This window comes from Diceros bicornis, chromosome 10 (genome assembly GCF_020826845.1).
Source record: "Diceros bicornis minor isolate mBicDic1 chromosome 10, mDicBic1.mat.cur, whole genome shotgun sequence".
In the NCBI taxonomy this organism is placed as follows: Eukaryota; Metazoa; Chordata; class Mammalia; order Perissodactyla; family Rhinocerotidae; genus Diceros; species Diceros bicornis.
Window position 1 is genome coordinate 66,150,404 of NC_080749.1, and position 16,525 is coordinate 66,166,928.

Here is a 16,525-nt window from a genome sequence, read left to right on the forward strand (position 1 = left end):
GAAAGTTAGAATTTTCTTTCAAATATCAGAAAGACAGTTTTGGTTGAATTATTACACTGACATTTACCACTTTTGTATTTCTTTCAGAGCCAAAAAATCAGAAAAGAGTCATTTATAAAAAGAATGGAAATTATCTCTTTCTTTCTTGTTACCGAAAAGTCAGTGCGAACAGTGCATTAGAAGAGTTTTGGATTATTATATGATAATGTTCATCCTTGGATTGGTGTTATAATCATGTCTTACATTTTGATCTGTTCAACTTGTCCATAAACAAATATATTATCAAGATACAAAAGTATTAAAAGAAATGGGTGCAAATACATAAAGGGGAAACAGAGATATTTTGAGTAATTAGTGTAATTAATATTTGTTAGATGAATAAATGAATGAATGGATAATGGGAGAGCAAGACTCAATTAATTGTGCCTATTTTCCTGTCTCAGTTTCATGTGCCTACAAGAGTGTCTTGGTAGCCATGTCCTTCATAGATTTGGTCAGTATTCTTCAGGACAATCTATAAGAGCTACACTGCCTGTACCCTTGGCGTGTGCATTCTTTGAATTCTAAATTTTCTCCATCCTACTGTCCTTATAAGAAATTGTATTCTAAGTACATATAGTTTGGATCAGTGCATCCTAGATTCTTTATTCCCTGGCCCATCCCCATGCTCCTTTCCCTTAAACTGCCATAATTTAAATGCCAGGTGTTATTGGCCCTCCGGAGTTCTATTCATTTTATACATTCTTTAACACATATAGATTAAAAAATTATTTGCAAGATAATGAAAAGCTCCATTTTCCTGGAAAGACTCCCAATTAAACACTAAAAATACTGAAAATATCATAGATACATTTCAATACAGAAATCTCTGTTCCTTGTTTGAGGTGGGGTGGCAGGTGGGATGTAGGAGTAATTAACCATTACTTTGGAGGAGAAGGGCTATTTGTCACAGAGACACAGCAGCATCTGCTCCCTAAAAAAAATGGGGAGGAAAATGAAGAACAAAAGATGTGCTTTGTGGAATAAAGATTTTCTAAGGCAGCAGAAATACTGAAACACAAAAGTTCATAAAAGGAGCTGGCCATAAACCGTTCTGTGTGGTATAACATGAATTGGAAAATAAAAGGGAGAAACAAACTCTTCTGAAATTAATTTGGAAAAATTAATGTATGAGACCATGAAGAATATTCTTTTATAGAGAAGAGCAAGGAATCAGATATCACAATGTATTACAAAAAATAATAAATAATATATAAGAATTCACTAAGTAATAAATATTGTGAAACAAGGAGGAAAGAAGCACTATTCAATAACTGTTATTGAGATAACTGAGCGGCAATATGGAGAAAATTTAATTAATTGAAACCAAATACCAACCTCCAACTTATACCAACACAACTACACACGGATGCTATAATGAAAAATAAAAATAAAATAGAAAAACTAGCAGAAAAAACCTCCAAAGGACTCTTTATCAATGCTATAGAAGAAAGATAACTTTTAAAGAATTGAAACAATACACATGAAAGGAAAAAATGGTCAGCTTTAACAACACAAAATATCCATATGTATAACAAAATTTAATAAAGCCATATAAAAGAGAATTATAATATTAGGAAAACATTTGCAAAGAGGGGTAATCCCTATATTTAGGAAGAGTTTGTAGTTTTATCCCAATAAATAAAAAGCCAAAGTACAATTCACACAAGAAGTATGAATAGCAAACAAGGCAAGGGGAGATGTTCAATTTCACTAACATCAAAGAAAAGTGAGTCAACATGAGAATGAAGCACAGACACAGAATAAAACTTATTAAATAAGCAAGAATAAATAAATACAATATTATGTTTTGTTTGCTTTATGTATTTTATTTTTGTATTTAAAAATACAAAAGTATATTGTATTTTGTATTAAAATGCTGTTTGGAGGCATTTTAGATCTTCTAAGGGTATGTTAGATGTATAGGAGAATTTAAACTATTTTCTTATTTAATTTACTAGGAATGAATAGATTACTACGAATCTTGTATCTGGCATTTTTTTTCTCGCTTTGTGTGACTTCGTCTTTTTTCTAATATTATAGAAATATTACCAACATTACAAAATATTTCTGTGTGTCTTTATTTTCTTTGGGGACTTAAATATGCTGTTAATGTCTTTCACCATATGCTTAGGTAATAAGGTTAAATGTGTCTAAAACATGAATGGAAAAAACTAACAAAACTAGCAGAAAATTGATATATTGCTTAAATTATAAATCAGCAGAAGTATTTTAAAGGCCAATTTGACAGCACATATGGGGGTCAGACATAAAGATAGTAATATTTTTACTTTAAAATCCAATTAATGAGACTTTAGGCAAAAGAAATAACTGAAAAAAGGAAAATCTTCATGTACAAAAAAATGACATGTAGTTAGAAATAAATTAAATGCCTAACAATGGAGTAATGTTAAATAAATTTGATATACTATATACAGTGAAATATGGTAACCATTGATGACTTTAATTACAGAGATTGCATAGCATTGAAAATATTTATAAAGTAACACTTGTGATAAAAGCAGAACACAGAATTCCCACAGACTGTTAGGCAAACATAAAGTCAAAAAGGAAAACAGAAAATAAAAAAGTTCCTTATATCTTAGTGGTGGGAATTAAAAAAAAATCCTGTAATGTGGTTTTTATTTTATTTGTAAATTTAAATATTTAAAAAAAGGAACAGATGGCATTTATTAGACGTATTTAGAAGAAACTATTAGGTAATAAATCTAGGTTTTGCTGGGAAACATTTGTTAGGTGATGGAAAAAAGAATGTTCAGTGTTCAAAAACTAATATCTCTATAATAAAATTCCTGCATAATCATCATTGTAGGTCATCAAAAATAAAAGTCTCAGGTTTCTGATATGTAAAACCAGGGTGCAAATAATTGTTTCTAGATTTGTTCTAGAAAAGAATCTATGAATGATGTTCAAAACTATCCTCTTTCATTACTAAGTAACCATTTCCTCCACACTTATGTACATACTTTACATAATCCTAATGAATAACTGTTTATAGCTTTCTTTGAATTATTTTAATTTTCATGTATTTTTGTTCTAGCTTTCATCTAAATGATAAATTTCAAGGTCATTAAGACTTCTACTTTCTTTGAATATTTGTGCATATAGAATTTTCTCAATGTTGAGTAAAACTTTTAAATATAGGAGATATGAAAAATCTTTTATTTTAGTAGGAAGCATAAATGTTCAAAATTAATATATAGAATTAATTTTAAACATTAAAAAATTTTCTACTATAGACTGATATTTATAAAAAGAATAAGACATGGTTTCTGCCTTTAAGAAGTACAAAGGATAATACAGTATAAAGTATCAGACTGATCCATATGAAATTGTTGCTTTTGTGGATGAAAAAATCCAAATATTAGCAATTCATATTATTCAGTTTATAAAAATCACCTAGCAGATATGCAGTACAATAAATATTGTTAAATTTAATTGAGTAGAGCTGCACCGTCCCACACGACAGCCATTAGTCACATGTGGCTATTGAGCACTTGAAATATGGCTAGTGTACTGAGAAACTGAATTTTTAATTTTGTTTCATTTCAATTTAAATTGAAAACTGATAATCAATAGTTATTGGAAAATTTATAAGTATGTTTGTAACAATGTGGGTATTATGTGAATCTATTTTTCAATGGAATATTTCATGAAGTCTAAATGAAGATCAAGTATTTCTAATGAAAATATAGTATCTGAGTTGAGATGTGCCGGAAATGTAAAATACACACTAGAGTTTGAAGACCATAAAAAAAATATAAAATATCTCATACCTTTTATATTGATTATATGTTGACATGATAATATTTTGATGTATTGGGTTAAATTAAAACATTAAAATTAATTTCCCCTGTTTCTTTTTACTTTTTATTAATACGGCTACTAGAAAAGTCCATATGTGGCTCACACTGTATTTCTGTTGGACAATCCTAGTATAAAATCTTGTGAAAAGATATGGAAAATAGTGTACAGAACGACGAAGACTTTGGAAAGGATGTGAACATTTAACTTCAGGTGGATAAAATGGAGAAGTAGAGACGAAAACAACATGTAGGAAATTACACAAGCTAATCATTGAGTATGAAGGAATTAGCAGGGAGAAGTAGAGAGTAAGTGGTGTTTCAGAAAGAACCTTTTGTCTACAGTGTGAAGGAGGAAGGTGAGAATGAGGATAGAAAGATGAGGATACTGTGGAGAAGTAAGTAGGGTGTAACATAAACAAGATTTGTGGGATGACTCAACATATGAGCGAAGAGGAAGGAGGCTGGGAATCAAGAGGAATCCTAAGGTTTCTAGCTTCGGAGACTAAAGCAAAAAGAAAACCAATATGTGAGGTAGGGAATATAAGAGCGGAGCACCTATGGGGGAAATTTGGTATTTAAAATGCCTGTGGGACCTTCAAAATTGAGGTGCCCAGAAGGCAGCTGGAAATATTGGTCTGCCGTAAAGATGTGGACATCACTGGCACAGATGTTAACAGCTGGCAACATAGAGAATAGGAGACATTTCTAAGAGAATGTGTAGAGTGAGAGAACAATACAAAAGAAAAATCCCTGTGAAACAGTAATACTAATTTATTATCTAGTATAACTTTTAAACTGTGATTATACTGTATATTATACTATATAATCTACTGTGATTATACTTATATAATAGTTGGGGGGGGATGAACTTGCCTAAATACAATACTCTTTGAAAAAAATTAAAAACAGATTATTACTTTAATTCTTTATGAATATTATAAAATTTATTAACAAGCTTTAAAATGCCATTGCAGTTCTTAGATGGGTCTAGTGTAGGTCAAATAACTCCTTGATTGCAGGGAACACTTCCATAATAATGTATCTTTACTATAAAATGTACAAAACCAAATGGCCTGTAATAAAATTCTTTTTCTTTTTTCTTTTTGAGGACTCTAGAATTTAAAGGCACACGACTATATGCCTGACTCTAATCTCACTTTAAATACTGACATAAAAACTACTTTACTCTAAAAAATATATTTTTTCATAAAAATTTCAGTCAGTAAACACTTTTGAACGAAATTATGTGCCATGTCAACTGTCTATTTCTGAGATCTAAAAAATTACATTTCTTATTTTCTCATGATTAAAATAATTTTAGATAAAGAAACTACTGTGAATCTTTGCTTAGAACACATGAGGGATGTTTTTTCTACCGAATGGCCATTGTTTCACCCTTTTTTTATTAAGTTCCTTTGAATTTGAAAATGATATATAAAGTTACACTTTTTTATTAATAAATAAAAATGTTCCGACTGTCTTAAGCGTAACAAACTGGGCTACATACAGATAGTTGTTAGATTGTCTAGAAAAATAACTGTCTAAATTTAGAACACGTATAAAGAAGAAACTATTAAATTTGTTAACTTCAAATTAGTAAAAATACAACTTACATTCATGATTCCTTGGAAGCCTGAATTTCTTCAACAAGACCCTAATGTTCACAAGTAGAAAAACAGGACAGATCATTTATTTCTGACATAACCTCAAAAGATATTATTTCATTTTAATTTTAGAATAGGAATAGCATTATAGAATTTATATTGCTGAAAGTGTTATGAACAGACTTAAAACTCTCATTAGTTTTCTGTTATAATAGTAGTTAAATTTATGTTTTAAAATAAGCATATATGAAAAAGTATAATAAATGGAAACAAAAGATATTTGCAGTAAAGAGATTTGCCACAGAGAGTTCATGTATTTCCTTATGACAGACAGTCATTCACAGAGAAAGGCTAGTAAGGGAGTTTAGGTATTCATAGTACTTCCTTTAAACTTCCCTGGAAGTTTCCCACTCCTGGAAATGGAGTGATTTTCTGGATAGAGTACCAAATGACTATTTTTCTACATAGACCACTTTAATGTACAGAGAAAAAATATTTTCAAATATCACCAATTGATGAAATATGGCTTTTTTTTGAAGTGGGAATATATATCAAATTCTTACTTAAACATATTAAATATACTTTAGTATATTAAATACTTGGAGTATATTTCTATTCAGTTTATGGTTTAACGTACTGTAAAAAATGAGTTACATTGCATAAAAATCAAAACTGAATGCCCTTGTCCTGAGGAAGCTGGTATAAAATAAAAATGGAAAAAAACCTATTTTAAGTATAACAAAACCAAACTGCAAGTTTTGAAAGGACTATATTTTATACCTTTATGCTAACTAGAGCTAATAACATATGTTAGTAGATGCTCAATAAAAACTGATCAAAACAAAACTACAAAAAACTTAGTAAATAAAAGCATTAGAAATAATAGCTATATACTGTTTTTTTTTCCTAAAAAGAAAAGCATTGGAAATATGAGATACACACTCTGTTCTCAATTTCTTGTTTAAATCTTTCCCCCAAATATCAATTGCACATTTTCTATAGTAATACAATTAATGATTTGTGGGTATAACTTGAGGCAGATAAACAAAATGAGTTGATTTGGCTTTAAATAGAAAAAATCTTTTTGCTTTTCATTTCTCAGATTCCCCTACAAATAGGTTGTGACACTAGAGGAAAAGTTTCAGATTTGACAGAAGTAATCTTCGGTACAGTGCTACCTATATCTTGAAAGATGCACAGTCAAAAGCTCATTTTGGAAAATAATAAATTAAAAAATACTATAATGAACCACATAATTATCATCAGTGAGGTGAACCAGGGAGTTTTTTCTGTTTTATAGTTAGATTTCACATTTGTACATAATGAGAATCTAAAAATTGATTTTTTTCTTATTAAGAACATTAACATTCCAAACATATAGAGGTGGTGGTATGTTTCTCAACTTAAACCTTATTTAATTTTTGGAATGAAATAAAATATCCAACAGTATATTGATAAACTATGACCATTTTACCTTTATGTTCTCCCAACAGCAAATTTCTTTACTCCTGAATACTCAAACCACGAAAAAGGCAAAACATATTATATACCAAGATGTTCCTTTGTGGAAGACCTTCACTACTAAGCTACTTACCAGCATATATGCTTACAAAGCTCCCCTCCTTTCAGAAATCTGGAACAGTCACAAAAATGAGGATTTCCTAGAAAAACCTTTACAGGAAAAATGTATACTTTAAAAAAACTCCAGTTAATTTTCAGAGTTAGAGTAAAACCAAGTTAATAGATAATAGGATTAAAAGAGATTTCAAGAGGTAATTCAGTTTTGGTGACTCCAAAAGGTTGACTAGAGTTCACTGGGACATCTTAACTCTTGACACCAGTTTCTAGGCTGGGTTTTTCACTTGCATATTCTTTGCCTTGGTCAACAACTCGCATTATCAATTAAGACTGTTTTTAAGTGATCTGCACTCAGGTGGGTGAAAAGAAATCTAATTTTAAAAGTAAAAAAAAAAAAAATCTATAAATTTCTTACTGAAAGGAAATTCTATCTTGCAATGGAGGTGAAAAACTTTCCTAAGGCAGTTCATCTTGGACTTCTGTTTGTTTTGTACATTTGAAATGGTGAGTTTAATTTTATTCAAGAAAACTAATTTTATTCACTAGGACTATATTGGCCAAACAATTTATTAAATACACTAAGTGTGGTAAGCAACAAAGGAAAAAAAGGATGTCTTAAATAAACACAGGCTAATAATCTGTATTCAGTACCTAAAATGCACAACACTAAATTAAAATTTTCCAAGTTAACTCCTGGGAGGTGGTGCAGCGGCTGATTTTTGAGCGGTGAGAGCGGGATATGCGAATATGAAATATCTGTGGTCTTTCAGCAAAATTAAAAAGAATATTTATTCATTAAGACCTTTCCAAGGTATCACCATTTAAACGATACTTTAAAAGGGTCTTGTTACAGCTTGAGAGCTCCTAAAGAGTAAAGAAAAACCGATTTTACTTATTTAGCAAATATTTACGGTACGTAAACAGATTGTAGGATTTTCATTTCGTTTGCGTTACAGGGCTAGTGACTGCTAACAACTGATCCAAGAACGCACGTAAATAGTCATATAAAACGTCTCACTTTTTCAAGCCTAAAGATCAAGGGCCATCATCTTACAAGAGCTGGATTCAATTCGGACTCCTAACTTTCAACAGTGAAACTTTTCTAAGGAATACCCTTTCCCCTGCAATTTGCACATCTTAGAGTCTGGAACATGGGCAGGCGGGGTACGGCAGCGAGTGGCCGCAGGGACTGCGAGGGTGGCCTGATCCAGCGCGGGCCTGGGGGACCCCGCGGCCGACCGGGCGGGGGCGGAGGCGAGCTGGGGGCGGTAGTTACTCGGAAATCCCTGTATTCTGGCTCCTCCTCCCTCAGCAGGAAGCCAGTGGGGCCCATCTCTTGCAGGAGGTAGATGCTGCTGCTCAGCGCCAGGTCTTGTTGCCAGCTGAGGTGGTCGCTCAAGTGTCTTCGCCTTTCAGAGGCCCTGGAGCCTCGGCGAAGCATCCTGCCAGCGTCGCGGGCGAAGGCAGCCCCTGGGCGAGGCTCTCTGAGGCAGTAGCTGGTCTCCGTGACAACCGCGTGCTCTCCGGTTGCCTTGGTGACGGTGGTGGCGATCCGCGGAGTCCCAGCATGCCTTGCGCCGAGCTGGGGCTGGCATCAAAGGTGCCGGCGGCTGTCGATTGCACAGCTCGCACCCGCCTCCACTGCTTCGTGAAGCGGCGCCCCCGACCGAGGAATTTTTCTAATAACCAACTGGCTGATTAAAAAGCTGGCGGCCTAAAGCATAGCTGTCAACTCTCTCGAATTCCTTCTGCTGGTTCCTCGCAGGCAGGGCTCGTGAAATCTGTGTGTTAGGACAGTCGCACAACCCGGTGTCTCCTTGGGCCCTGGATGCTAAAATTATCCAGTGATGATTTATCATCCTTATCAGAAAGCCCAGAGTGATTGCTGACGTTCAGCAATATTCCACACACGTTTCCCGATTGGTCACTATGTGCATCATCTGAGCGAGTTGCTGGGGAAGAGCACAGATGTAGAAAACAGGTCTAACTCCTGGGAAGCGAGATCCTTAAATGAGTGTGTGTGGGTGTGGGTGTGGGTGGGTGTGGTCTTAAAGCAAGGGGGGCATCTGTAAATTGCATGTTGGGTAGGGATGGGTGATGGGCGGGGTGCGGAACCCATTAACTGTGCTCTCTAGTTGCAAATCCCTATTCTAAGGAATAAGATTCCCAAGGTATGCAGTGTTGACCCAATACTTCAAATTGCCTGTGAGCCTCGTTACCACGTTCTAGGGGGAGAGCTATAACAACTTAAGGTATGAATCAAGTAAAGAAGCCGTGTTACTGGAATCTCTTTAAGAAGGTGAAATCAGGAAAGAGCCGCTTATTGGCCCAGTAACATAAAGAAAGATGGGGGATATTTGTCCCATTTTATCACGGGAGGAAGCCACAACTAGATTATGTCAAGAACAGGAGAGGAGAAAATGGCAAAGGCCAGGATATGAAAGATGATGATGGAAACGGCAGCTTTCACATGTGAGATACCTGGATAAACACCATCCAATCCTAGGTCTAAGGTTTTAACTTACTAAATTTTATTTCTATTCTCCTACTCTGACTAATAACGAACATAGTACTACGATACTCCCAACTTTACTATCAATTTAATGGTGTCAGATGTTAAAGTAAAACATTATATATTAGGGAAAAACCTCATATTGAAATCAAAAGAAATTATAATTTGAATTCACTTAGTTTATAATATTTATAATTAAAAAACTCAAAATAAATTAATGACAATCTACATTTTCTATATAACAAGATGAGTTGAGTTTCAGAGTGAAGGCACTTTATTTAACCACCATTCCCTCTCTCTCACTTTCTCTTTATCTCTCTGTATATATGTATATGTATACACATAATATATATCTCAGTGTATTAAATATATTATGTAGATATAGTTATTTAAGAATTACCTTGAAGAAAACTTTAAAAACAAACAGTAGCAAATAATTGTTAAAACTGTTGTGTTTTGCTTGCTATGATTAGATAATGATACTTGCTCCATGTGTAGGTGATAAACACCGTATTCAGAAAGTCCACGTGTTTAAGACCCAATGGTCATTATGTGTACTGAATATACGTTCATAAATTCCATTTTGGGCGGTGATAAAAGTAACAAAATTCTTGCTTTCATGGAAATTAAAAAGAGAGAGTGCAGATTGCCAGACAGATCTGCAGTCTAGCTGAAACACATTTGTTTTTGTATCTGTCAATTAAGACTTTAAAAACATTTTTTATAGCCAGGTGACTATCCCATCTGTTTGCTTCATCTCTTAAGAGTGTGTGACAGGGGTAATATTTTGCAAATATTAATTCAGGGAATTAAATTTCTCCATTAAATTCACAGTGTTCTTAAATGTACAGTGTACCTTTTGAAGCATATTGCCCCAGGGAAGAGGGAAGTGGTTAGTGCTGGAAACAAGTCACTGATAAGCTTTGAATTTCATGAATTAAGTTTTAGCATCTTTAACAATACAATTTGGTTATGTAAGACAGGAATTAATAAATTGCTATAGCTCCAGATTAAGACATAAAAAGCTGGGCCTCCAGTATTAGACCTTGGAATTGTATGGAAGAGGATGCCCTGGGGGTGGGGGTGGTGGGGAGAAGAGTAACGGAAGTCAGTGGAAGAAGTCAGCTGCCAATCTCAACCTGGGTTTGTGTGTGTTGGGGTGAGGATGGGAGTATGTGGAGGGAGGGACTGAAACATTGAGATGGGTTTGGGAAGACAGAGAACACCTGGGGCGGGTGTGTGGGGGCAGTATGCTTACTTATGGAATAGTGTTAGGGAGGTGCAGGCTACTAGGAAACCTAACACTTGATGAGCAGTATGCAGAGATGCCAGTGGAAGACAGATAGGTAAATGAACTGGATGTAATGCCTTGGTTCTCAAGGATTAAAGACATGCAATGAATATAGGAGTTTGTGTTTACCTCTAGAGACTGGGCACAAAAGAAAGGCAGAATACTGGTTAGTGGCTGACAAAGAGGATGCAGAACTCAACGATTTCAAGACTGGAAGCAAACAGAACCAAGGACTGCAGTGGGAGGTGCCAACATGACACATTCCATTAAAAAAGAAAAATCAAATAGGGCCAGTCACAACCCAGTGATCACCAACAGGGAGCAGTTCAGATTGGCCACACTGCAGAAGTGACCAGCAAGAATCCAGGGGACATTGTATGGATTCAAGGTGGCTCATTTTTGTCATCAGACACGTGGTTACGTAAACTTCATTTTCCTCCTACACTCATATACGTTTTTGGAGAGAAATAGGGGATGAGAGAAAATCTGAAATGCTAAGCGTTTCATCCGTAATAGTGACCAAGGCAGCATTAACATTCCCCTCAGCTTGACTACACTTTAGACAGGTTGCTACCTGACTGTAGGACCCAGACCTCCCTTTTTTTTAGAGCATTTACTTTAGAAAATTTTCAATTGTAAATTCTTTTCTGCTCCTTTGAGATGTAAATCTTGCCATCCTCTTGCCAGTAATATCTTTACCTGGGAGCCATCCCTTTGAAACAGAATCATCAAGAAAGGTAATGCCCCTTTCTCCCACTCTTTGTGGCAGTGTGGATCCAATTAGTAAACACGGATGTCCTAATCACGCTGACCAGCCTCCCCTAGGACGTCCTCTGGTACTTTTCCACTAGCTCACCTCAGGCTCCAAAACCCTTCCCTTTAGTTTCAGTGTAATTGAGGTCAATCTCTCTCCTACTGCAATCGTCTTGAATTCCTTGCCTGTTTAACTCTGTCCAGTGCAATTTTCCTTTGGCAATAGACACCATTTATCTAAAAAGACTTTAATTATTAAATGGGACTAAACTTACAGTTTATTAAGGTGTTTTTCCCCCCTGTGATCGAGGGGAGTGGCAGCTAGCAGAGATGATTGGATCATTTATGAAGAAAACATGCTTCAATAATTTGCACATCCAAGTGTAATATAAATAAATTTGCAACCCACTTTGAGTGTGATTGGGACTTTTAGTTTAATATGCCAGACTGTGTAGATAATGTTAGTTCCTCTTCCATCTGTAAAGCCTATGAAAATAATAAAAAATTAAAAAAGTTTCACCCTCTGACATTGAAGCGAAAGGGCTGTAGTAGGCAGAATTCTAAGAATGACTCCAATGATCTTTCCCTTATATAATTCTCTCCTCTGTGAATATATCATGTTACATGGCAAGAGAGATTCTGCAGATGTATTAATGTTACTAATCAGTTGACAATTAAAAGGGAGATAATTTGGGTCACCCTAATCTAATCACGCAAATCCTTTAAACGCAGAGAGCTTTCTCTGGCTGGTGGCAGAAGGAGAAGTCAGAATCGAAGCCTAATTCTCTTGCTGGCTTTGAAGATTGAGGGGGCCGTGTGACAAGGAATGCTGGGGCCTCTGGAAGAAGACAGCAGCCTCTGGCTGAAAGCCAGAAAAGAAATGGAGGCCTTAGACCTTTAGCAACAAGGAACTGGATTTTGTCAAGAACCTGAATGAGATGGAAATCAGAGTCTTCCCCAGAACTTCCAGATAAGAGTGCAGCCTGGCTGATACCTTGATTTGAGCCTTGTAATACTCTGAGCAGAGAAACTTGCTAGGCCTGCCTCGACTTCTGACCTACAGATTTGTGAGGTAATAGATGGGTGTTGTTTTAAGTCACTAAGGTAATGGTAAATTTTTACACAGCAATAGAAAATGAATACGGGGCCATTGGTAAATTTCAACAAACTACTAGAAGAACAAATATGGATGGAAAGTGCTGACTGATGAAAGGGGGAATAAGTTAAGGTATGAGTATGGAACAGGTTACTCCCTGTTTTCTGCTGGCATTGGGTTGCCACTCTGGTTGGTTCCAAGTATAAAGGAATTTATTATAGGATATTGTAGACTGTCTAGAAAGGCCACAGAATCAATCTTTGATCCCACACTAAAGTGAGGCACTCAGCAAAATCATTCATTCATACTGTGAGATTTTTCCAGTGCAAAGCCTTCTGTGTCACTCAGGAAGCTAGGGACTAGACATCTGTACCTCCACCATTGTTGCTGCAGAAAAACCAAAGGACTTCCTAACTGTGGTTGCTACTTGGGCTGCGTGGTCTCAAGAGCTTCACTTCTGCCTTTCAAGTCTTGGCAGAAACTAGCCATGTGTTTACAATCTAGAGGCTGCTCCCGCAAATCTGAGAAATATGGAAAGGTGATATTAACAAATCAGAGAGTTATCAAAATGAGTAAGAGAAGGGAGGTTAAAGTAGTTTGGGCAGCCAAAAGGAACAATCAGAGAATAAGAAGGAGCCTTTTGCTTTTAAAAATGATAGTCAAATTAAAAAAATCAGTAGAAGTTTTGAAAGATATAGTCAAGGATCCAGAATATAGAGCAAAAAAGAAGCAAGATGCAAAATATTAAAAAGAAAGAAAGAAAGAGGGTTAATCTAAGGTAGACAAATTCAGACTATTAAGATTTCCAAAGGGCAGAATTAAGGTGAGGAAATTATCAAAGATATAATAGGAAAAGTCTCCTACAACAAAGGGGAGAGCTATACTTCAAGTGGAAAGAGCTTATCCAGTGCTGAGTAGGGTGAATGAATGATTCACACCTAGATATATGGTTAATAAATTACAGAACATTGAAGAGAATGAGAAAAACCTAACTTTTTACAGAATGGAAAAGTAGGTATAAAGTGACAAGCACTAGATAAACATCACATTTTTCTTTTGCATCAGAAGATGCTGAAAGACTTGGTGAAGTTCTGAGGGAAAATGACATTGACATTAGAATTTTATATCTAGCTAAGTTATCAAAAAAATATAAGGATAAAATAAGTCATTTTCAGACATGTAGGATTCAGGAAGCTTGTCTCCCATGCGTGATTAATGAGTAAATACATACCAGAAAAACTAGGGTTGTTTAATCTTATGTTTAAATGGTTCCCATTACTTATCATCTGTCCTTTTATATCATAGCTTCCGTAGTCTCTTTATTTAGTTGATTCATTTCTTGTTTGGTTTGAGTAACTTCTTGAATACTTTTTGCAGGGAGAGATTGTGAGTTGTATACTTTCTGTAGTCTTGAATAACATAAATTGTCTTAAAACTGCTTTTACAGGTGAATGACAGTTTGGCTGGTTATAAAATACTTGGACTAAAGTCTTTCTAACTCTAAGGATATTGCTATATATTCTGCAGGTGATCCATGATATAGGTGGTATAAATCTGAAGCCAGCCTAATTTTTTACCCTTTATGTATTGGTAACATTTTTATTCCTGAAGCTCAAAAATTCTTTGTATTTAAGACTTCAACCAGGATCATTTCATGAGTTGTTTTTCATTAAATTTTTCTGGCACTTGGTCAACCCAGTGTCTTAGTCTATCATGTTATGGATTATTGCTTTGGTATTATTGCTTCAGATTCTTTTTAAGGAACATAAATTATCTGTATTTTGTATCTGATTTTATTTGCTTATTCCTATCTATTATCTTCTCTTTCATCATTTTTTTCTCAATCTTTTCTTGTGCTTTCTGGGAGAGCTTTTCATATTTTCCCTCCTTATCCTAATGCATTTGAAAATTATATCATTGCATGTTTAATTCACAATACTTTAAAAAACTCTAGTTCATTTGCTATTTCAGCTAGTTTTTCGTACAGTTCTGCCTTTGTCTCAGCCACTTCTCCTTTGATTGCAGACAGTTATCACCCTTAATTTTATTTTTTTATGAAACCATGAGACCATGTTTTTCTGAATTTTACCAAGCATTAAAATAGGTGCTATCTAACATTTACAATTTCTTTTTTAAAAGCACATCCTTCCTTTACTTCTTGAGCGGTGTGCCTTTTTTGTTGATCTTTTTCGAAGTTGCCTCATTCTTTTTATTCATCTTGATGGTGGTAATATCTTCTAGGCTTGGTAATCGCCCCTAACGGGAGGCAAATGAAGTCTTCTTATTTTGCCTCAATATCTACTTGGAATTGTAAGAATCCACCTGCAACATTTTAGACTGGTGGGGTGATTTGTATTTCAGTGATCCAGGAACAGGAGGAAGCTAGGACTGTGGTTAATACCCCTAGGGGAACTTGTCTCTGTGAAGTTTCTTCTCACATTTTGTGAAACAATTATTTTTTAGGGGCTTTACCCAGTGTGATCCAAGCTCCTTTCTAAGTCTGTTGCCTACAGCATCAGAGAAGGGCCCTGATGTTAAAGGGAGAAACTCCTTACTAATGCCATTTATTTAATCTTTATGCCATAGAGGAATCAAGCAGAGTCATATGCTTTGTTTTAGCTGCCGACTGCGTCTGGAAGTCTTGGGGTACTACATCTTATGAAGGGTTCTTAGAACACTTAAGAAGAAATACTTTTTTAAAAGGCACACATGTGAGAAATCAAAATAACATTTTGATCTATGTTATTCTAGAGGACTTGACGTATTAGCGAGGAAGACTTGAGCTCATTATAAGAAGAAAATTTTGGATAATTTCAGCTGTCCAAAGTGAACTAGCTCTCTTACGATGTTTGGAGATTTCCTTCACAGAAGACATTTAAGGGCATCCTGAATTGGCATATTTCAGGGCCACTGTGGAAGGTTTTCTTGCACAGGTGAGACATTGTCCTAAATATCCTCTAGGGGACATTTTAACGTTAAGAGTCTATAGCTATGTAGATTAATGTTGTTTTAAAACTTATTTAAACTAGTTACCTCTCCCTGTCCACTTGCCATAGAAGCAATGTGTAATTTAAGATTTATGATGTAATTTCAGTAGCATTCATGAATCTTTCCTATAAATGTGATATATAGAAATATTACCTTAGTTACCATACTGAAAGGAAATCAACATGAAAACATTTTGAGAGTTCTCTAAACATATATACAACTTCCAATATTCTACGTATAAATATAAGTATCCTATTCATTAGAGAATCCTTCTTGTGGGCCTCAGGGTCATAAGAACACCAGTGTAAATATTTGACATTAGGGTCTATGTAAATCAAAAAAATTAAGTTAATATGAAATAAAGTAGCATCTTGTTTTGTCTTAATTGTTTAGTCATTAACTTGGAAAAGACATTCAGTTTGTTCTCTGTACCTTCCAGATGGTAATTTTTCTGATGTTATTTGGCACTATTCTTAACTGCACAACAGGGACTGAATTTAGCTGATCTATAATTTGAACATATTATTGAACATTGCTTTTGTAACAAATAACAACACCTGAAACTCTCAGGGTAGGGTCATATACGTATTATAAGTAGAAAAATATTACATTCCCTAAGCAAAAGGAACAGAAATGTATGTGTGTGTGTGTGTGTGTGTGTGTGTGTGTGTGTTTTCAGAGTCAGCAAGAAAATATGGTACTTTGACCTAACCCTGTGAGAAATCTCAAAATGAGATGATGCTCTGGAATGAATATCTGTGTGAATATTATCTCATTTTTTGATTTCCAAAGTTGTCTCTTGAACTCCACTGGTGCAGTTCTAGACAGGTCTAGGGC

At 34.9% G+C, this 16,525-nt stretch overlaps 1 protein-coding gene across 2 annotated transcripts in view; it reads right to left on the bottom strand.

Moving 5' to 3' along the window:
* ZSWIM2 (zinc finger SWIM-type containing 2) overlaps positions 1 to 16,525 on the bottom strand; it is a 30,432-nt gene that overhangs the window by 11,406 nt on the left and 2,501 nt on the right. Inside the window, exons 1-3 of one of the 2 annotated variants that reach the window (XM_058548650.1) lie at positions 8,325 to 9,032; positions 7,065 to 7,141; positions 5,480 to 5,520 (exon numbers count right to left, since the gene is read on the bottom strand). In XM_058548650.1, coding sequence (XP_058404633.1) covers positions 5,480 to 5,520; positions 7,065 to 7,141; positions 8,325 to 8,489 — 283 coding nt within the window. In that variant the 5' untranslated portion in view covers positions 8,490 to 9,032. Of the gene's footprint in view, positions 1 to 5,479; positions 5,521 to 7,064; positions 7,142 to 8,324; positions 9,033 to 16,525 lie in introns of those variants that run through there. The other variant, XR_009221281.1, reaches the window with a different exon arrangement.